The following is a 26,437-nucleotide window of genomic DNA, read 5'->3' on the forward strand; positions in this document are numbered from 1 at the left end:
TATAAATCCTATCTTTCTTATAGACCTATCAAGTCATCATTAAGGAACGGTTCCTCATTAACATAATTACTTTTTTTATACTTTATTATTATACTCAACTTTCATTTTTAACAATAATACCCATATTTCCTAAGATTAATATCCATAACACTGAAGTTAAATATGACTTGTCATTAAGTATTAGCACAAATGATGTTTTAGAATTCATCCACTAAGTGTTGAGACATAAAGCACATGCTTTAAACATAATATTCAAAGCATAATTAAAGCATATTGTTGTTCTTTGAGTGCTATATTAACGTAAAAACATGATGATGATGTGATGCTAACATAATGATAATATCGATGATAATTAAAACATATACCAATGAAAATCATATACTACCTATCATGCAAACCGAGTACATAAGTTAGAGCATTGTTCTGATATTTATATATATTTATGTTTTGTGGATAAAAATAAATAAATGGATAAATAAAACTAATGTATGTATTGTCTACGATTATATTTATATAAAAGCCAACAATTAACTTTTGGACTATCAGTAAATGTCTTATAATAATTAATTTCAATTAACATAAAATGTGCTGCTGAAAAAACTTTCCGAAATGAGTTATCTATTTCACAATTTCTCTCTTTTTCATTTGCTGCAGCAACAACAGCAGTGGTGGTGCAGTGGTGAAGGGTATTTTAGTCCTTTTCATTATCATTGAGGATATCTTATACTAGAAAATACTTGGTAAGATTCTCGCAAAAATTCTAACAGAACAAAGAATGCTACGAACTGTAAGAATTTAAAACTACAATCTCACTAATCATCAGAACAATATCTTTTGTGTGAAATGTTATATCCTGTCCATGCTTAGATTTCACTAATCATCAGTCAGCATCATACTCACAAGCGTACAGAATTCAGCTTCAAATTTTGAGAGCTAAAATCTTCATTCTCATCCAAACAAAAAAACTGAAAAAAGAATTTCAGCAGTGTGACAGTGAACATATACCCTACCCTAACTAACTTTTGTGGGAAAAAAGTGTCCAAGGCTTACCATCATAAAGAATTCACTAAATTAGATGTATCAGCGACCGATGGAAGAGCAAGAGTAGCGTCATAAAGAATTCATTACTTCACTGAGTTCTTCCTGATTCCCTTCTTGTCCAATGAATGAGTAGCATGCGGTTGACTTTCTCTAAAGAAGTTACCGCATCAAACTCATTTCTGTCACCAATTATAACTGTGGCGACTGAGGTTGTAACAGGAACATCTGAGTGTGTCAACATCTATGGAGAGGGGCAGGATATAAGTCGGGTAAGTGATATCGTATTCTATCATTATGCGGTAATGGTCCCTCCTGCATCGATAAAATTATAATTATTGTATTGTTTGGAGGAAAGCGAAAAGCAGCACAACAGCAAGGAGAAAATTACAGGAACTGATCCAGAAATGGAAACCCTTAGATTATAGGAGGTAATAGGCTGGGATGGGCTAAACGTTACAGGACTTCTTGATTCTATGTCCGGATTATTTACTTAAAATAGATTACTTTTTAGAATTTGACTTGTAAACCTATTTAAGAAATTTGTAATAAAGCCTCTTAAATGGGCCAAAAAACCACTATCTCCCAATACGTTAATGGATCTGAATTTATATGTAAGTTAATAATAGGCTTAAGCATTTCAATGAAACAAATAAATCATTTTAAAATAATACCTTAAAAATTTAATAAAATAGTACATATAATATTGGCGTACATAATGATATTATTATAATATTAGGCCTGAAAAGCTATTTGTAATAACCCAAAGCCTAACTTATCAAACTACAAAGTGTTTCAAAGTCTTTAAAATCCCCAAGTCAGGTCCACGGTTAATCTAGGCTATGTCATAATTAAGGACTCTAACTCATTGTAATCCTTAACCTTCACTGAAGAAACTGCCTCTGGTGCAGTATGGAACGTTACACCAGACAAAGGCACAATATCATACAGTTCTCAAGATCACTGTCTAATCTCCTCGATCCCCATTTGGACTCTAAAGCCTAAGAATGTTTTCTCCTCTTACGTGATTCTCTTTTGGAAAATAGATTTTAAGTCTAACTCTCATAAAAACAACTTACAAAGAACATTTTGTAATTTGACTTTATCTCTAGTTGATATAGTAATCTAACAACCCCTTACACCAAGAACCTTGAGCTTGGGAATACATATATGTGGGTGTTTGATTGTGGCGAAGTAGCAGGTGGATAATAGGCTCAATAAACTTCTTAGAAAATAAATTTTAAGTCTAATTCATCTTCATAAAAACTACCTTACAAGGTGAAGTTTTACCTACTCCAGTCACACTTTAACCACATTAAGCTAAAGGGAATAGGAAAGAAAGTACCTCGTCTGGGTTTATTTGGAATGGCTTTGCAAAGTCCTCAAACATTACGGGAGAATGTTCCTTCAATTTTTCTTCAACTTCCTATAGATGCATAAAATAGAAGATATATAAAAAGAGAAACAAAACAAAAACGTTACATAAAAGGGGGGAAAGGAAAAGAAAATCATGTCAGGCCACAAGCAGCAAAGAGCATAAGAATAGACTTTGAATAAGAAACTCAAGACCAAGTGATCAAACTTTGATTGCATACTGATAAGAACCAGGAAAATATGATAGAGCAACCAACTCTAATTGCACTAACAAAAGAACTCCAGCAAAAATGAACCAACTCTAATTCTCATCCTCCCTCCGAACATCCTTCTCTAGTCTCTTCCAATCCGGACAGTAAACCATGGACAAAGCTAAGTACTGCTGCAGGTTCCCCAAGAGAGTATCAACAGCTCCCTTCTCCTTCCCAGACTTATATTTAATTTCGAAATTAAATCCAACAAACTAAGAAACCCATTTCTGTTTCTCTTCTCTCATGAGCCTAAAAACTGTCAAAAACCTCGAGTTTTTATAGTCTGTGTAGTACAGTACCTTCCCAGAAGGTAGTTCCTCCGTTTATGGATAGTTAGTACAATTGCCATCAACTCTGGTTCATATACTGATTTACTCTGAGCTATCACACCTAAGGTTTTTTACTTATATAAGTTATGGGATGCCCTTCTTGCAAAAGTATAGCAGCTATGCCTTTTCTTGATCAGATTCAATGGTAAATCCTCTCAAAGTTTAGGACTGCTGATAACAAAACAGTTGTCATTTCCCTTTTGAGATACTGAAAAGCCTCTTGATCCTCGTTTCCCCAATTAAAATTATTCTTCTGCAACACGCAAGAGGCCAAGCAACCTCCCATAATTCTTCAGAAATTTTCTTAGTAGCCTGTTAACCCCAGAAACCACCTCAGTCTCTTCAGATCACGAGGAATGGGCCACCGTATCATGTCTCTTATTTTGTTTGGATCTTGGTTGACAACTTTCTACGAAATAGGACCCAAGTATTCTGAGTTACCTTTGGCCAAAACTACACTTCTTATTAGCAAACAATAGAGTTTCTTCAAGGATTTGTAGCACCAACCTAGAGTTCCTTGGGGGTCTCTTCCCCTTTGCTGTAGACCTTAATGTCATAAAAAAGGTACTGTACAATCATAGAAATAAGCAGCAGATCCTATATAATCAGGTACATCGAAATTATATATGTTTTAGTAGGATCGTTCTTATTAATTCGTGCATAACATTTATTATTAGAGGATATTAAATCTCCTCTATTTATTGTATTGATTTTGGCAATTTCACTAATGCCAATTGGCTTTAAGAAAAAATTTGACAAGATACCAGAGCCTATTATTCATCCTGATAATTATCTATACTGGTAGGCAAGCTTGGTTAGATAGAAATTAGTGGAGTGAGCGTTGGGAAGTACCACATTGCATGCTTCAAGTCTTGGAGCGCAACTTACTCATCCCTTGGGCAACTATACTTAATGTCAATTGGTTTTAAGATGAAATCTGACAGGTTCTTCTTCTCTCTTTCAGCAACTGCTTAATCTCATTCAGCTACCATTAACTCTCCTCTCAAACTCTTCAACTTAAGACTCCATAGTGATGCATGTAGAGGCCATTCAAGTTGCCAAAATCAAATGTTCTAAATACCAATTGATAAGAACCAGGAAAATATGAGAGAACAACCAACTCTAATTAATAACAAGGTTCCAGCCAAAATCAACGAGATTCAGAACTGGGAATACAATTAGCAATTGTAGAAGATAAGAAAGATAACAAGTCAAATTAGAGTGCCCAATTCCCAAACAATTCCTGCCTACCCCCTCTCCCTACAACCAGCTATTTATACTTTTTTTCTCTCCCTCTAACAACTTGTGCAAATCCCACGCCACTACTGCCAAGTCAGCACAAAGTTAGGCCCCCAACTATCTCTCCTTATTCTGATGATCAAGTGCCATACTTCTCTTCTGTCTCCTAAAAATACACCTTAAACTTGGGTTTTATCATATCTACTCTGATTAAAACAGCCAGTCCATTTCCATCCCACTTATCTAAATTCAATCCATGAGGTATAATAGGTGTATAAACCACATTTTAAGCCCAAACGGCTCTCTTGTACGGGAGAAAATGTGAGACAGAAAATTATCCTCACAGCTTCTATGGAACAATTTCAAGCATGTGAGGATACAGAGATATTTTTCGTGTAAGTACATTATACAATACAATGAAATATCAAACATAAAAACAAGTTAATTATACTTTAACCACTTCCCTCTCCAATGAAAAAGGTAAAACGAAAATGACAACAGAAATAGGAGCATAGCATACCAATCCAGTTACCCTTGACCTCTCCAGTAGTTCCTTTGCAATCAAGTCCAAAATGTGCCTATTATTCCTTAAAGCATTCATTGCAAGTTCTTCAGTTTCTTCAATGTACTGTCACATTATATCAATTAAATAACAAAACTCATTGTATATTCACAGAAATCAATTATAGTAACCATTTAAAATTTTAATCAATTTTATAATATTTATTTCCTTATTGATTATTTAACAGGAAAACCAAAAGGCCCCTCACAACTAGCTCTCTCTTCACCATGTATACAAAAGTGCCATGTTCATATTGTCATCACTTTTGTCACAATTGTTTAAGATGAAACACCAGTTCATAAGCACAAGCCTTTATTAGATTCTACAGTGAAGAGTTTGGATAAGCATAAACTTCCTTTGAAATGCCAAATAGTAAAGATGAAGTGAGAACAAAACAGAATTACCCTAGTCAACTCCCTTGTAAAAAGCTCAGACACCTCTAGCGTCATGTCAGCAGGAATTACATGAGGGTCATCCCACTAAGAACAAATGAAGGAAAAAAATTAGTCACTATCACATTACGGAGAAAGGCAAACCCTACATATATTTGCAGCTTCAAAGAAGGATTACTCTATATCTTATCAACTCTCCATCTGGGCTGTCTGGTCGATCAATTAAACCAACCCTTTTTGTTAAACCGATTAACCCCAACTTCTTATTTTGAGGGCTGATAACCATCTCCCTAGCAATCTGGAAACAAATTTCACCAATAAGAAAAAAATTAAAACCAAAAATTTGTATGACCAAGGTACTAATATCTTATATTGTAGTACTTATCAATTGCTTGAGGCAGCAAATATATATACTGAAATGATATCTTAATTACCTTTGTTATCTTTTCAAGATCATCGCTTCCTCCATCACTTATATCATCACCAAATACAATACGTTCAGCACATCGACCACCATGAGCCACTACCATTTGCATCATCATGTAACCAAATGTTGTATAACCTTGGTCTACCATATCTTCTCGAGGATAGAATACAGATATTGCAGTTTCCTACTTAATTGTAATATTAATTCATGTAAAGACAAAATAATAATGGTAATAATCAAATATCATTGTTTAGAATATTGCAATTACATGATGCCCATACCTTGCCCCCAGGCAGGAGCTGTGAAAATGCATGCCAATCAAACCTAGGAAATAAGTGAGCAAGCACCACATGCCCAGCTTCATGAACAGCAAGCAATCTCCTCTTTTCCAGAGATACCTATTGTACAGATATAAATTCAATACAAAATGGTCTACTATGTCAGATCCACAGTAAGAAAATTAAAGATAGGCATACCCTTTGTTCACATTTTTGTTGCTCTTCCTCTGTCAGAAGGACACCCATACCCTCAAGCAGTTGTTTATCCAATACATCAATAATATCTTGCTGGAAAATTTTGGAATGCCCTTTTCTCACCTGAAAAAACAATTCTGTATGACTAAAAACACATCATGTTTTACTATAGCATACTAATAGATGAACAAGAAAAAATGTCATCATAACCAAAAATGCATACAAGATATAGAAAATGTTACATAAGGATTTCAAATCATACAAAATAGAATATGACAAACATTTCTACCACGTAAAGTATTAATATCTAGATTAGCAGTAAATGCATTACTTGATGATAAGATGTCAACTGTATTTTGGAAAAGAATATTTTCCCTGATCTGAAATGGATAATGAGGAATTATAAGTAGGAAGGGGAGATTAATTATGTACAGTAATATATGCATGAATATCATGGAATAATCTATTCTGTAAATGCTAGCACTAAAAGTGGAAAAAAGGAAATAAAAACATCTTCTATTTACCATTGTGATAATACAATTAGTTCAGATAGTGTTATCCGTTAGTTAGGTGGTTAGTCTGCTGTTAACTGCTTGTAATGTGTATTACAATGTATGTAAGATTGTATACGTTGTATAAGAGAAATACAATTTCAGACTCAGCATTGCATATATCTCCTTCTCTCTCCTTTCACATCTTTTCTTTTTGGGTGTATTTAGATCAACTTTCCTTTTTCCCAAACATATTGCATAATTCTGATTCCATAGAACAATTCATGGTTCTAATTGTTTTCCTTAATTATTGTTAGAGATATTATATTTAGTTTATATTGTATTTATGTTAATTAGAGAAATATAATCCCTGTATGTTTATTAGAGAAATATTGTTCCTATTTTATTTTATTTTATTCTTACATATTCATTTGTATTTGGGCTTAGCCTATATTTCTTCTATTATAAATAGAGAACCCTATGTGTGTATTTAACACAAGGGATTAATTCCAATATATAATTTTCACTACATTTAACATGGTATCAGAGCAGGTTTTCTGATCCTTTTCTACTTTGTCTTTGTTGCCGCCGGTGGCCGCGGCCACCGGCGGCTCCCCCTAAAAGTTTCTTTTTCAACCTGTGTCTTTATACTTCAATGGGCAATCTTTGGTTTCTGTCTCTCGCATTTGTCCAGTGTTGCTGTCCGCCACTGTCCATTGTCGCTCGCCACCAGCCGCCACCTGCAGCTTGTCCACCGTTTCCGGCCACCGTCTCCAGCCGTCGTCTCCGGCCACCGTCTCCGACAGTTGTCTCCGGCCACCGTCTTCGACCGTCGTCTCTGCCACTTGTGCCACCGATGCACCAACACCTAGTCCTACCTCTACTGCTTCCGCTATCTTCTTCTCTATTCTGAAAGGTCTTCAAGGACAGTCAGTGGTTAACAGCAAGAAATTTCAACACTAAAATTATGGGTTGAAACAATTTCACCAACCCTTTGTCAAATCTGTCAGATTTGTTTTTTGGGTGCTTTGATGAATAAGAGCTCATTATGATCTTCCACTTTCACGATCTGTCATCGGCGCACTGTCATTTCCACCGTTCGTCGTGAGGAGGAGTATGTTTCCAACCAGGTTTTAGGCTTTCAGACTCCACTAGTCAATGATGGCAGTCCTTGCAGTTTTATCTCTTCTAGCCACTCAGGCCCCATCATGATGGCAGTCCCTGTATACAGGCCCCATCAGTCAGTGATGGCAGTCCCTGTATATAGGCCCCATCAGTCAGTGATGGCAATCCCTGTATACAGGCCCCATCAGTCAGTGATGGCAGTCCCTGTAGTTTTGTCGCTTTTAGCCACTATAGGCCCCATCAGTCAGTGATGGCAATCCCTGTATACAGGCCCCATCAATCAGTGATGGCAGTCTCTGCAGTTTTGTCGCTTTTAGCCACTACAGGCCCCATCAGTCAATGATGGCAGTCAGTCAATGATGGCAGTCCCTGTATACAGGCCCCATCAGTCAGTGATGGCATTCCCTGTAGTTTTGTCGCTTTTAGCCACTACAAGCCCCATCAGTCAGTGATGACAATCCCTGTAGTTTTGATGCAAGCCCCATCCTTACTTGATGGCAATCTAGTCCCTGGAGTTTGTCATTGTTCTCCTTTGTCAAAGTCATCCCACTTGAAGTTTCACGGTGCTATTTGAAGTTTCGCAGTTGTCCACTACTGTCCATAAATTGCTATTAGTTGTTCGTCGACATGTAATTGCGCATATGTTTGCCCCACGCTCTTGAAGACAGATCATATATTTCAAATTGAGTTTATTTATTCCAAGCTTGGTCCATACAATCTGTATGCTCCAACTTGAGGGGGAGTGTTAGAGATATTATATTTAGTTTATATTGTGTTTATGTTAATTAGGGAAATATNGTCCCTATATGTTTATTAGGGAAATATTGTTCTTATTTTATTTTATTTTATTCTTACATATTCATTTGTATTTGGGCTTAACCCATATTTTTTCTATTATAAATTAGAGAACCCTATGTGTGTATTTAACATAAGGGACTAATTCCAATATATAATTTTCACTATATTTAACAATTATAAACACTCCTTAATTTGAGCTATAGATATCTAGCATTCAAAGACTTAAAATTTGAGTTAGGTCTATCACAATCATACAAAACTTAAATTGTAAGGTGAAGATTGCCTTCAAATTACCTTTTATAACCTGATCATATCTCTAGACTATGAAAGATTTTAAACACACCACTTTTATATCAAAGGCTAAACATCTTGAATGTAGAGTTAGCAAACATAAATACCCACAGATGATCCAATAACAAGAGACAATTGTTGGAGTTCAAGTGTGATTTGGAGGCCAAAATTGTGTAGAAACAGGCAAGTTGAGTAACATGTAAGTAAGAAAACTCAAACACATGGCCACAAGGATTTGGATTGAGTGTGGGGTTAAGTTCTCTTAATGGATTGGCTTGTGACTTATTGATGAAAATCTCTCAGCAAGATTGTTGGAGCTCAGCTCAAAGTAGTACGATTGAGCTGATGATGAATCCTAGGTTTGTAGATCCATTGTATCTAAAGTCTTCCTGTAGGGATTCAAGCATTGTCTAATTGAGGTCAATTTCGGAGTCAAACAACTGTGGTAAGGGGAACCAACATATTCTTTTCTTAGGGATCCATACAATATTTTTTGTATAAATTTTAGAGGGGATCAAAATTAGAGAGTGACCATGCATCCCCATGTGACCCCCTCCCTCTGTCCCTGGTAAAAGTGAATGGTGGTTCAAGTAAGGGTCACCATTAAAAACTCATGATTGTGGATAAGAAATGCTTATGGTAGAGGGCAATCTTACAACGTGGAAAAGGCTCACACTTGAGGGTGAAATTATATTTGAATTCAATTGTGATTTGAACTCCAATAGGCAAGTTAAGCGTCATATAACTGAAAAAAAAAGAAAGTAAAAGCTTGTTACCTTAACTTAGATACTATTATTAGGTTGCATCTCTAGTTAATGCATGTGGGGTCTTGAATAATATTTATTATTATTATTAGTAGTAGTATTTTAACTTATTATATGTATTATGCCTTTTTAGTTTACCATATTATATACTATTCTTTACATAGATTTTTTATATTTTTAAGAATATATTTATATTATTATTTCTATTGCTATTTAGTTTATTATATTAAAAATGATATTAAAAGGTACCAAGTAAGGGTATCTAATACAACAGGTATTCAAAGCCAAAACCGATATTTGAAGTTCAATACCTACCGACATTATTGCTGATTCATTAACAAGGTTTCTTATATCTGCTCCAGAGAATCCAACAGTACGGAAGACAAGCTGTTGAGATACAGAGAGAGCAACCACATTTAGCTCAAAGAAAATCAAGAGTCTCACATTCTAATTAAGAAATGAAAAACGAAAAGGAAGACACAAATATGATAAAAAAGGAAGTCCAACGAAACGCCAATTGCTACGGAGATATTATTGAAGCAGAGTCTACTTTTGATCATCACAAAATTTCATTAGAAAATGAATCTGGTACCAAGAAATGACTCGTAATTTAAGCAGTGAATATTGTAATCCTTGAGATACTAATCTGCCAATTCTACAATGTGCAGTACACAGTAGCTTGTTTCTCAAAATGCCACGTCCTTATCTTTCACGTACCACAATTATCTAAGTCTATTTTACCCACAAGCTGCCTTTTGACTTCATTAGCCTATGTTTATTTACTTAAATTATATATTCCTCAAGTGAACCATGTACCTCATCAAAATTCACATCCTCGGACAATTGCTTTCCAGAACTGTGCACACCAAAAATCTGGATTCTCTGCTTTGCATCAGGCAAACCAATGTACAGTCGACGATCAATACGACCAGGACGAACAAACTCGGGATCTAATTCATCTGGCCTATTTGTAGCACAGATGAATATGATAGCTTGTCTGAGAGATACACGGTCAACTCCAGTTTTTTCCTTCCTAATCTCATAAATAGGTGAAAATAGAAATCACCAACAAGAAAAATAAAATAAAATAATATATATATATATATATATGAAAAAAAAAAGAAATTAAATTATGGCCAACTATAAATGCAAATATTAATAGTTGGCAAATAATATCTAGTTCTTCAACACAAACTTGACTTACATAGCAATAATTACACATAAGTACTACAAAAAGTGTTTAAATGAATGTGTGGGTAACTAATGATACAAAGAATATATCAATCCTTGATTTCTAAAATTGGAAAATTTAAATATTTCCGTATTCACATACACTAAAATCAAATCATATTTAACGATACCCCAAAAGCTAGAGCATAAGTACAATGTTGACAATAGCAGATCACAGAGAGATGAAAATCTGCTATGATATAGCAGATACCATGACAGGCGAAAAGCAGTTGAATATTATATATTCAACAATAACAATTACAAAAATATAAAAAAGTTAAGCTATATGAAATAAAAGAAGACTATAAGCATTGACCTATATTAATTTAGGCTAATTGATCAAGGCAAAATAATGATTATAAAACCTTAATATAATGTTTTCATGTCCAATGCATAATATTAACTCAAGCTAATTTTAGATTCTGATTTAGAGAATGTAAATTTTCAAGACTCACATAACCTCCCTTTTATAAATTGATAACTTACTCCCCATCAAGCTGCGCAATAAGAGCCTCAAAAGTTGCCCTTCTCCGAGGATCCTTCCTAGCATGTCTTCCAGCAATAGCATCTATTTCATCTACAAATACAAAACAAGGTGCCTGCAGGATAAAAATGAGCATTTGTGACCTCAAATCAACATTTACTTTCAGAGGGTGAAACCCTGCCAAAAATTATCTCATTATAAATGTATTTTCCAACAGGTATCTAATTTTATTAATGAATTCTAAAAGAATTAGAAAGAGAAAGCAGTACAAAAAGAGAAAACAGTACAAATACACAGAAACCAAAGAACTATAAAATATGCTGCTAAATTTGATGCATGACAGACTTTCTGCCAACCACCATAGGCCTCAAACAAACCAGGCAGTGAAGATTTGGGTCACCAGAAGAGGTTTTGGCAGTTGAAGGTCACCAGAATATGGTTTTCTACATGTTAAAGCACCCCAGCAAAACTAATGGAATTGAAGCAACATACTTTGAAGAAAAAAGGCAAACTGCCCTCTAGAATCTGAGAAATTGAAATTGGTTTACAGAAATAAGCTCACCCATCATGAATTTACCCTACATTACTATAAGATGTTACAATTTAAAAATTCTTAAATTCTACACATTTGCTTAATCATAAGGATTTTCACTTTCCTATTCATTTAGTACCCAAGAGGACCAAACTCAGCCACAAGGATTAAGTGGACTGATTTCAGGACAAATAGCTTGGAATATGATAGTTAAGAAACATAAAACAAGAGTATATTCATGTTTTACTAAAAATTTGTGGCAAAGTTACATGCAACAACATCTGATTTCTATTTATCTGACCAATTCTAAAAATGGATCAATCGCCTTGAATGAGCATATCTAACTAACTGCAAACAACAGAACTTTAAATCAGACCATGATTGCAATTTTAACTTGTATTTGATATTAGAAGTAGCTAGGGTTTCATTGCTTACATTTCTCCTAGCAATGGAAAACATCTCATTTATCCTAGATGCACCACTTCTTTCACTATCAGTGAACTCAGCACCTGAAGCAAATACAAAAGGTAATCCACTTTCTTTTGCAAGTGTCCTGGCAAACAATGTTTTTCCAGTTCCTGGAGGTCCAGAAAGTAGAACACCCTGCAATGTGCTCTCATCAAACAGCTTACCTCATTTCATGTCAATTATAACATTTATAGCCATCAGGAGTATTACTAGCTTTAAAAATATCAAATGTTTTACCCGAACAAACTGCACACCCCTTTCATAGAACTGCATAGGATTTCCCATATAGATCATTAATTCATCAAGAAGATCCCAAACGTCACCCCCCAACACAACTTCCTTGTACATTGACTTTGTTTCACCAACGTCTCCAACTGGCTGAAAGTAGAGGAACATAACTAGTAAGAAAATCCAGTAGAAAAGGAGCAAGGTAAAATCAATTCCAAAACTTGATGCAGATACAGTATTCAATTTGTACATAATAAGCCTTCAACATCTCAGGGCAGAAAAGCATTACTACACTGACTGTATTTGAAGTAAAATATGTGTCTCTCTCCTCCAAAAACAAAGACCAGCAGAATTTAACTAGCAATCCATCAAAATAGTGGAATAAGGTTAAGTTTACATAGCTTTTTCTTTCAAAATGGTATGCCTTTTCACTAAAATATTGACATATAGTGATTTCATTTACAAGAATAATTCAATGACTAAACAGAATATACATTGTTGTCCTTTTGTGGAAAAAACAACCCATGTGCTGTAATTTTAGTTTTGTGTCTATTTCCCACGGAATATAGGAGATCAAAAGTTTACCATAATGAAATTTTCTGCTCGGGCCATATCAATGAGTTGATTATACTTTTTGTAAAGAAACCTCTTGGAAGTAATATGTAGAAGCATCACAGACTCCCTTATAAGCCAGAGAATCAGTATTCCAGGTACTAAAGCAATCACAACCTTCATGAAATAATGGATCTGTCGCTTCTGAAGGAGATCTACTTCAGCTCCAGAACTCGTAATAATCTCAAACAGATGAGGATCGAGAGGGATATCAACCTACCAAATAAGAGCTATGTTAATCAATCGCATGTCCATGCCAGCTGGAGAACCTTGGAGAGAGATTTGAGATTTCTGATCACCAGTAACAATTTTGAAGTAACTTACGACAAATTCCAATGGAAAACCTTCTTTCATTGTCACATACAATTTTTTCAAATCTTCAGTAAAGACAACAGCTGCTACCTGTCAAAAAGAATATAGCTCAGGAACTGCCACCTGACCTAACTTGTCAAAAGACTGATGTACATAAAATATAACTGTACATAAGGAGTTCACATCATAGTAAGAAAAACAGAGAGGCTGTACTACAACATTAATATTTGTAGCCCCTACTTACTAATTTAATTCCAAAAGTTGCATTCCCATCATATCACCAAACATAAAGATGAAAAAAGTGCATTTGAAATTTAGGGTCAACCACATGAATCTTCATTAAACAAAATTGTGTCAATTTCTAATATAGGTGACGTTAATCACCAACCTGTTACATTCATAAGTTTTAAAGTTTTTTATGGAGATCCAAACATTATATCTGCATATCATTGAACATCCGAGATTTATATGAAGACAAATTAACAACTTAAAATAATTCCACATTATATGAAGATATGATAGGAGAATAGATAAAAACATTCCTAATAATACATAACAACCTAAATATCCATGATTATATGGGATATGTTTCTTATTTCTACAATTGTAACAGAAACTTATTCTAAAATTTTAACTTCTAAAACAAATCATCGGGTCTACCCTCATTAACATTGTGTTAAAGCCGTATAAGAGCCCAAAAAGATTGTTGTTCTAAAACTAGGCATTTCAGCTGAGTGTTTGGTATTTGTCATACACTTGTCAATGTTTAATACATGTCAGACATAGGGACACACCACTAAAGAGGCATGTCTGAGCTTCAAAGATTTCTAATAAATGACTATCATGCTAGTCAAGGTCTATGAAGCTTGGATACCGCTCCATTCTGCACTTCCCTGTTGTGCTTCCCTGCTTCAGAAGGGTTTGCAACACGAACACGCATATTGGAGTTTGAATCGGAATTAAATCATGTGATTTGCAATTTAACTCAGTTGCCAATGATTCTATAATGTGTGAGTTTAGTAAATGAAAAGAAAGATTAGTACGCCAAGTGAGGCAAGTAGAAATAGAAATGAAGAAATCACACAAAAATATGGAGAAGAGACTGTGTGCAGAGGAGAGAAAAAGTGTGCAAAACCAGAGAGGCCATGTAGAAGATGAACAGTAAGTCAACATACAGAGTGAAAATGTTTCAAGAGTCGATGCATAGTTAATATTATAATATGATGATATAATATTGCTTTTTAACTCCACAAGCAGGGCTAGAAATGACACTTGCTTTTTCTATCATTAAATGACATGATACCTGTTGAATGACTCCCGCCTTAATTTTAATTTTGTTTAAATATTTCTTTTTCCTTTTTCTAAAATTGGAATTACAATTCTATGTTGTGAGACTACCAAATCATTAGTTCGCAGTGTTAGAATGTTTTTAGTTTATTTTATTTCCAATTAAGTATTGTTTAAATTAATATATAGATACCTATCCATTATTACATTTTTATTTTACTTTTTTCCTTTTAAAACAAATTAGTTTCTGTTTAATGGTTTTTTTATTTCTTTTAGGAAACTATTGAAATTACGATTATTTTTTATATTTAAACTAGTATATAATTATTTTTTCTATATAAAATTAGTTGATTAAGTTATTATTTGTTAATTATTAATTAAATTTCACAATATGTTAAATATATCAATAAAGAACAATTTAGTTATATATATATATATATATATATATATATATATATATATATATGCCGTGTCCGTATCCCATTTTTTCCAATTTAGTCATATCTCCATGTTTGTGTTGTACTCGTATCTTGTCTGTATTTGTGCTTCATAGGTCAAGATTCGGTAGCATATGCAGCATAGTTGTCATTCTCATACTGTGGAGCGAAGCTGCTGACCCAAAAAGTGGAATAACAGGACAAATGGGATAACCGCTTTTCTAATTTATATACACAAACATACATGTATATGCATGCATACATATATAGGGAGCATTTCATGAAAGAGTACGGCTTATTGTGAGAGATGAGAGGATGTAATCTTAATAATTAGATCCAAATCTACATTTTATGATACACACTCTCAATTCCAGCACCCGTTTCTCACTGAACAGTCCAAGTTTGAATCCCAAACTGCCCCAACTTCACCCTCTGCCACAAAGACAGAATTACAACTGCTGCAGTTACACAGCAAATAAGGATAAATATTACACCACTGCAAATACAGAACATGTTCTGAGTATGATTTTGAATTTACTTTTCTAAGCTGTCACCCATGACAGGAGAGCCCTCATCCCAAAGATAAGTATAACTACTGAGGATATCAAGTAAGAGCAGTGCAGCAACGTTTCTTTTTGCAGTACTACAAATGACTTAGATGCAATCGAGCCACAGATTACATTTAATAAGGAATTTTATTTGGATCATATCTGCAGTGTAACTGCACAGTTGCATTTTTTTTGTCCTTGCAGGAGAATGTCAAGTTGTGACAGTCAGGATATTTTTCATATTTCTTTCGTGTATTCCTCATTTTCCTTTGTTTATAAGTGAAGATTAAATGTGTTGGAGATCTGACATCTTCTAGAGATGTGAATAAAATAGATTATGTTACGGTATAAGATAAGGGGTAATAATAAGGTTTGGAAAATATATGAAAAGGAGAAGGAAGGTAGGAGGGAAGTGAGGCCGAACGGTATTGATCGTAAAGGTCGAACAGTAACCGAACGGTGAAAGGCGTGGAGAGGTCTAGCCGAATGGTGGAAGGTGGCCTGTCATGTGAGGGAGGTTATGCTCTCAAATAATTGATGGAGGGTATACTCCCTATTATTGTTTATTTTTATTTAGATATTATCATCAATAAAAGATATTCATTCGTTTTATTCTTGCTTCTTGGAATACCAAGAGAAAACACCTGAACCCATACTAAAGCAGTACACTGAAGTACTCTTCATATCATCCAAGCTACTAGCCCAATCACTGTTAGAAAAACCAAATAATTTAAAGTTTTGTATCTTGTAGTACTTAACTCCATAATTGACCGTTCCTTTGATGTATCTTACAACTCTCTTTGCTGCCTTCAAGTGCAATTCATTAGCACAATGCATAAATTTTGACAGCAAGCTAACTGGAAATAAGATGTCAGGCCTTGTGGATGTAAGATACCTTAGACACCCAATCAAGCTTCTAAAATAAGCTTCATCAACTTTATCTGTTTCATCCTCCTTGATAAGCTTCTCTTTTTGATTCATTGGAGTGTTCATCGGTTTGCATTCACCAAGGAGAAATTTCTTTAGAATCTCCTTTGCATATTTTTTCTGGCAGATAAAAATCTCATTCTTCTTTTTGAGTGATCTCCATGCCCAGAAAAAAAGTCATAAGACCAAGATTTGTCATCTCAAAGACCTTTTTCATTTCTTGCTTGAATTCTTCAATTACTGCTACATTGCTTCTTGTCATCAAGAGATCATCAACATATAATGAAATAATTAAAGTATCAGCACCATCATGTTTGACATAAAGTGTAGTTTCAGATACACTCTTTTGAAAGCCTAAGTGCAGTAAACGATCATTAATTTTGTTGTACCAGAGTCTTGGGGCTTGCTTTAAACCATATAAAGTCTTTTTCAGCAAGTAGACTTTTTCTTCTTGTTCTTTGATAACAAAACCATCTAGTTGTTCAACATAAATCTCCTCCTGCAGAAAACCATTAAGGAAAACTGACTTGACATCCATATGAAACACTTGCCACCCCTTTTGTGCTATAATAGCAAGTAGTAGCCTAATTGTATCATGTCTTGCTACTGGAGCAAAAATATCTAAATAATCTATCAAAGTATCTAAATAATCTATCCCAGATATTTGAGAATAACCTTTTACAACAAGCCTTGCTTTGTGCTTATTTACAGAACCATCAGGGTTGAATTTTGTTCTGAACACCCATTTCACCCAATGACATTTTTGTCATAAGGTCTTGGAACTAGCACCCAGGTTTGATTTTTCTCAATGATGGACAGCTCCTCCTGCATTGCGGCTAACCATTTCTCCTCCATAGCAGCTTCTTCAAAACTGGCAGGTTCACAAATAGCTATATTGCACAGTGATACATTGCCTTTTTTGATAGATATCAGAGAGTAACCTTGTTACTCTAACAGGTGGATCATCTACAGTGTCTTCAACCTTCAATTCAGTGTTCTGACTTTTCTTTGAATCACTCCAACACCAGTTTTCATCTTCCATGAAATGCACATAATCCAGTTTGAGGTTGAAAAATCCTATAAGTTTTAGGAATTGTGCTGTAGCCAATAAATAATCCCGCTTCAGCCCTTTTATCGAGCTTACGTTTAATCTGAGGTATATGTGAGTAACACAAGCAACCAAATACTTTAAGAAAGTCCAAAGAAGGTTTAAAACCAAACAAGCTTGAAAAGGAGTTTGATTTTGCAAGGCTCATGTCGGAAGCCTATTCTGTATGAACACGGCTGTATTTGCAGCTTCACGATCCATCCCGTCGGATCGGTCCCTTCGAAAGTGGGTAATTCCACTCTCTTCATCCAACTCTTTTGAACGTCATCACGTTCTTCCTCTGATTCATCCTCAGATTCATCCTCCTCAGTTTCCCGACATCCATTAACCGAATGACTGTCCTCCGAACTCCTCTCCCGATTCCCTCTTTTACCCCGATCGCGATTAACAATTCGTCTCCCACAGTCGCGATTCCCATTTCGAGCTCTCCCCCTCATCTCCGCTTGCATCTCTTCCAATATCGCTTCCATGGAATCGAATCTTCCCTCTAGTGTACTCATCCTGTTCTCCATCTTATCTCTCCTTCGATCTAGATCCAGCAGGTCGGACCAAGTTGATGGACTTCTTTAATCAAGAAGTCAAGAAAATGAGTAAAAACACATCAGACAAACTCAACACAGTGAATAACCTCTGATTGTATTCAGTGAATGAAAGAATACAATGTTCCCACAATTATCAAGGAAGCCTAACCTCCCTCCACTGGACTGAGATCCAGTAAACAATACAAACAATATTCAATAATCCCCACCCTTCTCAACAAACTCTATTTATACTCTCATATACTTCTAACTAACTCCTAACTGACTTCTTTACTTCCCACCTTTTTTATTCTTTCTTACATATACTTTTAATCCACTATCATATACATACTAATGGGAATATGATACATGAATATCCAAGGGGGAAGAGAAAATAAATCACAGCAGAATTATGATTATAGAAATTGAACTTGCCTCAGAATTATCAAGCTTGTTGAGGAAATAAGTATAAGGAAGTTTAGGCCGATAGCGCCACCACCTCTTAGCTATCCATAGAGCCCTAGTATCCTGAGTGGGTGTCACCTTCTCTGCTACATCCTTCCGAAGACTCTGTTCAACCTCTTTCATGTCAAATTCAACTACATATTTGGCATTTAAGGAATCTAATTGTTCGGCAAAACGTTCCTTTCTAAGGATGTCTCTCCATTTATGAAGTCTTTCACGCCATGTACCCTCAAATTGAACCTCACCTGCATGCAAAAACAGTGCAATAAATTATAAAGCATTCTGTTATTACAATCTTATTCCAATGCAGAAGATACAATGAAATAAATTATAAGCAAGAATCAAATGAAACATCAAAGTGAGCAAAACTAATTCTCAAGTCATCGTAACTTCTCAATTCACTTAAACTAAAATTAATGACTAAACAAAAGAAAGAACAAATTGAAGCAAAAAGTAAAATAGTAACAGACACAAAATTCTACAAAGATAACCTGAAATGCCCAAGCCTTTTGTGAGTTCCTTCTTCTCTTCTTTGTTTAACCTTTCATCATCCTCTATAATTTGTTTTACACGCTCCTCTTGATCATCCTCCCATGCATCCTCTCCAACATAAGAAGTATCATGAACAAGTGTTCCATCAGGTCTTTCAATAAGCTTTTTCATTTTTAGGCCTTTTGGCATGGTCCTCTTCCACATACCCTTCTTAAATCTGCAATCAAATAAATGAACAAAAACTCTTTTAAATGGATTCAACACGCTAAACTGTTAGGTATCTGAACTCTCAACGCTCACAGTAAGCCAAAAGAATAGTGAAAGAATGGAATTTCTTTTATTGATGGTTATAGAATTCTCTGAATAAACAAAAGTAAACAATAATTGAGAGCATAACCTCCTTCAATTACTTGGGAGCATAACCTCCCTCACAAGACAGTAGCTAGCTGTCAACAAAACTCAATAATCAAAACATAAACCCTAACACTAGACTCCAACTCTATTTATACTAATTATTCTCCTAGAATATATTTATATTTAATATAAATATCCCCCATATATCTCCCTAGAATATAACTTTATTTAATATAAAGATTTTATATTGAATATTGCCCTGGGATATATCTTTATTTACTATAACTATCTTATACTAACTATTCTCCTCGAATGTAGCTCCCTTTACTGTAATTAGTTCCCACCCATCCTAACTGTTGCGATAGATAGGATGGTAATTCTTCAATCGTTGGACCCAGGTCCTTCGCTGCTTCCCACTGTTCGGCCTGATTGCTCCCCGTCTTCCACCGTTCGGCCTGGTCGTTCCCCGTTGTCCACAGTTCGGCTTGGTCGCTTCCTGTCTTCCTTCGTTCGACTCGAACTCTCCATGCCTTCCACAGTTCGGTGCTCTTCTTTTCCCTCACCTCCTTCCACCGTTCGATCTTTACAGTCAATACCATTCGGCCTCACTTCCCTCCTACCTTTCTTCTCCTTCAAATATACTTCCCACCCTTTATCATTACCTCCCACCTTATACCCTAACATAAACACTTTTGTTGCATGAAATGATGTCTTTGAGATGTTGAAATTGCGTCTATGGTATACACAACATAGTCCATCTTACATAATATAACAAAAAGATGTAAAATAATTATAGGTGATTTCATTCTTGTATACATTATAAGACAGTCAAAATACATGCAATTTGATCATTGGAGTTGACAAGTGATAGGTTTTTGTATATGAAACCTATCTAAACTCACACCCAAGGGAGCCCAATTCTGTATTGATTTCCCCTTCAATCTATACACACCCAAGGGAGCCCAATTCCCCCTCCACAAGATAAAAGAGTCTTGTCTATACAAAGAATAAAATTGTCTAGACTGTACAAAGACACATCAGCTCAGCTTATTCTCGCCCCCGAACTGTTATTACAGTTAAGCCTCTTAAACTCCTCTCAACTCCTCTCCTAACTCCTCTTTTTTCTCTCATATACCCACCATATCCTATCATTACTTGCCACCTGATGATCAACCTTGTCCTCAAGGTTGAAGTCTGGGAAACTAATCTCTGATGGTGACTATATCTTCCCAGATTGCTCCCTCTCTCCCCCCTTCCTGCCGTTCAATTAGCACTTGTTGTGTAGTCTCCTCTCCTTGTAATTGCTGCCATTGGTCCAAAATTCTAAGAGGCCAGAATGTCAGGCTTTCAACTTGCAATTCTACTAGCAATTCTTTCTCACCTGTTTCGCTCCCACTACTACCTTCAGCTGAGACACATGGAATATTGGGTGTATTCTGGCTGTGTCTGGAAACTGCAACTTAAAAGCTACCTCCCCTACCTGTTGTATTACTTTAAAAGGCCCAAATATCTTGCTGAGAGTTTGGGGTGCAATCTTGTGGGCATAGAAGATTGTCGATGGGGTCTAATCTTCAAATACACCCAATCATCGACCTTAATTGTTGTTGGTTTCCATTTTCGATTAGTATACTTGGCCATCAAGTCTTGAGCCCTAGCTAAATGGAACCTGAGTTGTTTAAGCGCTTCATCTCTGGTTTATAGCTCTTGGGCTACTGCTTCTGGTATGAAACAAGTGAGGGTAGGAGGTGCTCTTCCATACACTATCTCAAACAGGCTACACTTAGCCGCCCCCTGATAACTGGTATTATACCAGTATTCCGTCCAAGGAAGAACTGAACTCCAACTCCTTGGTTGCTCTGAGCTAAAACACCTGAGATATCCCTCCATAATTATGTTCAGAACCTGTCTGGCCATCACACTCTAGATGATAAGCAATGCTCATTTGCAACTGTGTCCCCTGCAACCTAAACAATTCCTTCTAAAAATAAATTCAAAAATAAGGGGTCATGGTCGCTGACTATCGAAACTGGCACCCCATGTAGTCCTACCACCTCCCTAGCAAATACCTCTGCTACTGTCCAACCTATATAAGGATGTTTTAAAGGAACAAAGTGTTTGTGCTTGCTTAAACGGTCAAGGACTGAGCCACTGTGCTGTAGGTCCTATAGACACCTGAATGTCCTCTGTGTTAGTCGTGTGAAACTCAACTATAAGCTTAGCAATCCAAGTTGATTGGGCTGACAGCACCAACCTCCCTTTATAATGAAGTTTGTCATTTTCTAACGTAAATGCAGGGTGCGAATTGGGATCCATTTTGATGTCTACGATCACCTTTACGAGTGTCTCATCTTCCTCAACTTCTCTCAAAACCTCCTGGAAATCCTGGCAATAGGGTCGTGCTACCACCCTCATTTCCTTCTCCTCTTCACCCTTGTCCTCTCCCTTTCGCGATAATGCATCTACCACCTTGTTGGCCGCCCCAACTTTATACATAATCTTAAAGTCATACTCCAAAAGCTTGGCTATCCAATTTTGTGATGTTGATGATGATTATGTGAATGATTATGTGGGTGGTATTAATGGACATAATTCCATGATCCTCATGAAGAGTATGCATGGTGGTGCCTTGTGTTATTGTTGGTATGAATGGTTGGAGTTATGCTGGAGGTTTATCCTAACACTCTCAATAACCCCAACTCAAGTATAGATAGATGGTTATGTCGTGGAGAATAGCAAGAGGTCTTAGCCTGAAGGGCCTTTCTTCATTTGGCAAAAGGGCGTTTGAGGACTAACCTTGTGTGTGGTAAGGGTGAAACCCAATTGCAAGGACTCTGCAGAGCAGTAGAGGCCACCACAAGTGCATGGAACCACCATAGCTCGACATTCATACTATATTTTCCGATGAGTCAAGTCAAATGTTGTGATAGGATTATGATGTATGTTTATTATGTGTGTAACATGACCACCCATTAATGTCTAGTCCCACGCTCGACATGTATATACTTCGGCGTGAGGGAGGTATGTTGGAAGTCCCACATCGACTAGAGATAAGGCAAATTCACAGTATATAAAGTGGGTGCAAACCTCACCTTACAAGCCAGTTTTGTGGGGTTGAGTTAGGCTTCAAGTCCACTTCTAATAATTATATTATGATGAATTGTTTTACCACTAGCTTTCCCTTGCTTTTGTGTTGTCTGTTGTGTGTTGTTTTCTCTTTGCGATGATCACCTTAATGGTGTGAGCTTAGGGAAACAGTCTTTTCGGTTATTTTAGTAAGAGGTGAGAGTGAAGCAATTGAGAAGTTAGATGATTCTACAGATGTAGATCTTGTCTTTCATAGATTTATTTTCTTATAGTGGTTCCATTATCATATATGTAATATTTCATTCTAGTAGTATTTTACTATTAAAAATGAGATGTTACAAGATGTAAAACATTCAATTATTCAATTGGATCCTCTCTTTTTTCTTAGTCTATTACAAGAACAATAGGCTTCAAAGCCTATATAGAGCTTGTACTCTTGGTTTTGTGTGTCAAATAATATACAATATCAATTTCAAGTTTACATTCTTCTCTCATGTTATTTTCTAATATGGCATCAAGAGTCTCAAATTGATCTACAATGGTCAATCCAAGCTCATTCCCATCAGAGCTCTTAGTTCAGCATGCCCATGAATAATGAGCTTCAACTATCATCATTGTCTAGTTTTAGTGAATTTAAAGTCAACATTATAGCAAGATAAGAACTTATTTCATTTGATTGATTAAAAATATTATATTAGTATGAAACTGGTGAAAGAAATAATATACGTTCACAACAAATAAAATTTGAGAAGTCGGCAATTATACTTCTATGACAATAAGAATTAGATAAACCAAAAGTATATTAAACAAGAGCATGTGTACCAAAAGAATGTGATAATAAAGGAGGATTGACTTACCTTCTGATGTTAGTAGGGGATGGTTCAGGAATTAACACTTCCATGTAAGCTTCTGCTAATTCTTTTTTCTGCCGATTTAGGAAAGGTGTTTTAACAGCAACATATGCTCCTCTACAAGCAAATGTGACAACAAAAATATAAAGAACAAATGTGCCAATTCGCAAAGGTTCCCAGTCTTTGATGTTCTGTAACAAGAAAGCAACATTGTTTTAGTTAATTTATATTAAAAAGAAAGCAATACAGAATAATAACAAATATAAGTAAAGCCCCTTTTATGGATTAAGCAGTCAGTTTACCATGCTTGTCCAAAGTTGATAGTATATTTCTTTCAATCAAAATGCTTAGCTAGATAAAATATGTTCCAGGAAAAAAAGAAAAAGAGTTAAATATGGTTTTAGTCCCTAAACTTGAACACAAAATTAGAATTTGCCCATGCCTCAAAATTAATACATTTTGGTAGGCAAACTTTAAAAATGAATTAATAGTTCTTTTAACCCAATGGTGATAAATTTTTAATGTATTAAACAATATTTTACACTGATATTTAAGCTAAAACATGTCAAATGGTACAACTCAAATGTCAACTTGAAATATAATTTGACACATCAAAAAAATGTAATCCAATTGGACTAAGAGGACTATATCTATTCATTTTTAAAGTTTGAGTATCAAATTTTGGGACGAAGACAAAATCCAATTTCACATTCAAATTTAGAAACTAAAAACATATTTAATTAAAAAAAAATACATTAATGCTGCAATAGTAGTTAACCCAACACTATCTATCAAACAAAATGCAATATTGAAGAACAAAGCAATATTAAATACCAACATAAGAGAACAAAAGCAACACATACGAAAAATATGCACAATTCTATCCTGTTCCATACACTATGTAAAGGAAAAGAAATGCCTCCAAAATGCAGACACCGCCACAAAATTTTGACCAGTCACTCTCAAGTTGTAGTTGAATGTGGAAATTAAAAATTTCTCCCCCTCAATCTATCTAGTTTGAGGAAACATTTTCCATTTTTGCTTATAAATGATCTGGTAACAAGAGTTTTTAGAATAATTGTCAAGACCAAAATGACAGCATTTATTAAATGTTGGGTATAAGACTGAAATTTTTTGGAAATATGAGGTACAAAAGCTTTATTAACTCTAAATTATAATTACAAAATTGTCACATTATTTTCACAATCCTATTTTCAAAGGACTGAGCAAAAACAGCCAAAAGTAAATTTTTTTATAACTACTAATGATGAGGAAAAAAAATGAAATGGACTATTCAAGATGGAAATCAATATTCACCAACACTCGATATATTGTTTGGTTCGAGAAAAGTTTTCAATGTTCCCTTGCAATTTAAAAAATGTCTATGTTATCTTTGTTTCTTCACTTTGACTCTTACTCTCAGGCTTGTTCACCAATACCAGAAAGTAAAATCATAAAACACCACTGCAACATTCCGACACTTAACAAAAGCAAAAACACAAATTTAACGACATAAAAAACATGAAATTAGAAACACAATCCCAATACAGCAATGAACAAGTCACCTTCCAATGTCCTCACCGATTTCAATAGACAAATTGAGACTCCCACTGAGTCCCAAAATCAATATTTTCTTTGATTATTAATGAAAACCAAAAATTAAAATCATAAAATATCATGGCGTCATTGAAAAGCCTTGAATTTGAGGACAAAGGCAACCTCCCAAAACAACAAATAAACAAACAACTCTGAATTCCCTCCTGCTTTATTCATGTCATACCGAGACTTACATACTGTGCTAGGCTCACAATACAAACCATTGTGTGCCATATTACGTGGAAACAGAATAACAGAACTGGTAAAGAAAACAGAAAGGTAATGAGAACCAATGCCAACAACCAACAGCAATGTCATGATGAAAACAGAAAATATATTCGATGTATACAATTGGTTTATCTGCAATCCTTTTGGGCTGACTCTTATTTCCAGTAACCAAGTCCACTACTGCGTCAGTACCCACAGTAGTTTTGCTATCATTATCAAATGCGGAAATCAATTTCTGCTCTCAGTCAACAGTCAACACTCTCTTTGGTTATAACCAAAAGTTTTCCATTTTTACTCACTCTGATTCCTATCTCCAAATGCCTCCCCAATAAAAGCACAAATCACTAATTCAACATCCACAAATCACTAATACGTCACAACCCGAAAAATACAAAAAAAGGAGCAAGAAATTAATAACACATAAAAAAAACAAAAGCATCAAATTAACAACACAATCCCATCGCCGCAATTGAAAGCATTACCTTCCAGCGTTCCCACCGGTTCCAATCGACAAACTTAGACACCCACTGAGTCCCAAACCTTCGCAATTCATCTCCGCTCATAACCTCGCCTACGTTCTTCACGCTGCTGTTCTGGAAGTCAAGACCCGTCTCTTTCTTCACCATTTCCCCAAAGTTGATCCAGAACCGCTGCGACCCACGCCGCAGCGACTGCGACCACGACGCCCCATCGGGCTCCGCGGTGGCCGAAACTCGGAACCGAAGCTTTCTGCGGGGACGCGGTGCGCTTAGCGTGAAAACGTTGGGGTTTGGAAAGAGTTGTGGTGATGAGAAACAGTGAAGAGGATTGGGAGTGTGCGTAATGGAGAGTTCCATTGCTAGCTTCTGCGGTTCATTTTGGGATTTGGGGGTTTATGGGGTTTATCCACATGCTCGCGTTTCATTTTGGCATTTCAAGTATCTTACTATTATATATGAAATTATACAAAGAGACAGTTGATTTTGGTGTACATGTTTATTTTTTTTATCTTTAAATATTTATTTTAAGTGGTATTGTTTTTAAAATTTGATCCTTTTTTTTTCTCATTTGATCGTTTTTAAATTTAATTATTTTTTAAATTAAAATATTTTTTTATAATAAAATTACTACAAAATAAATAAA

General features: G+C 35.4%; 1 protein-coding gene and 1 long non-coding RNA gene across 2 annotated transcripts; both read right to left on the minus strand.

Moving 5' to 3' along the window:
• Positions 1–786: 786 nt before the first annotated feature.
• On the minus strand, positions 787–26,215 carry LOC106755218 (ATP-dependent zinc metalloprotease FTSH 12, chloroplastic). Its single transcript, XM_014637331.2, has 19 exons — positions 25,798–26,215; positions 23,498–23,682; positions 19,202–19,419; positions 18,681–18,955; positions 13,433–13,510; positions 13,082–13,324; positions 12,506–12,646; positions 12,236–12,403; positions 11,271–11,383; positions 10,371–10,587; positions 9,870–9,941; positions 6,089–6,208; positions 5,894–6,010; positions 5,620–5,796; positions 5,364–5,483; positions 5,198–5,272; positions 4,752–4,859; positions 2,384–2,464; positions 787–1,353 (listed from the first exon to the last, which is right to left on the minus strand). The coding sequence occupies exons 1-19, from the start codon at positions 26,149–26,151 to the stop codon at positions 1,276–1,278; spliced, it is 2,940 nt and encodes a 979-aa protein (XP_014492817.1). The 5' UTR covers positions 26,152–26,215; the 3' UTR covers positions 787–1,275.
• On the minus strand, positions 16,279–18,671 carry LOC111241232. The gene is made up of 2 exons (XR_002667062.1): positions 17,295–18,671; positions 16,279–17,118 (listed from the first exon to the last, which is right to left on the minus strand). It is a non-coding gene; the product is annotated as an uncharacterized LOC111241232 (long non-coding RNA).
• Positions 26,216–26,437: the final 222 nt, after the last annotated feature.

This window comes from Vigna radiata, unplaced genomic scaffold (assembly GCF_000741045.1).
Source record: "Vigna radiata var. radiata cultivar VC1973A unplaced genomic scaffold, Vradiata_ver6 scaffold_464, whole genome shotgun sequence".
NCBI lineage: Eukaryota > Viridiplantae > Streptophyta > Magnoliopsida > Fabales > Fabaceae > Vigna > Vigna radiata.

Excerpts from the sequence above, each read along its gene's own strand:
- LOC106755218 (XM_014637331.2), bottom strand. The coding sequence starts at position 26,151 with ATGGAACTCTCCATTACGCACACTCCCAATCCTCTTCACTGTTTCTCA. Across the intron at positions 12,404-12,505 it reads GGGGTGTGCAGTTTGTTCGG|GGTGTTCTACTTTCTGGACC; the intron begins GTAAAACATTTG and ends AGCACATTGCAG. Across the intron at positions 5,484-5,619 it reads ATCTTGAAAAGATAACAAAG|ATTGCTAGGGAGATGGTTAT; the intron begins GTAATTAAGATA and ends ATTTGTTTCCAG.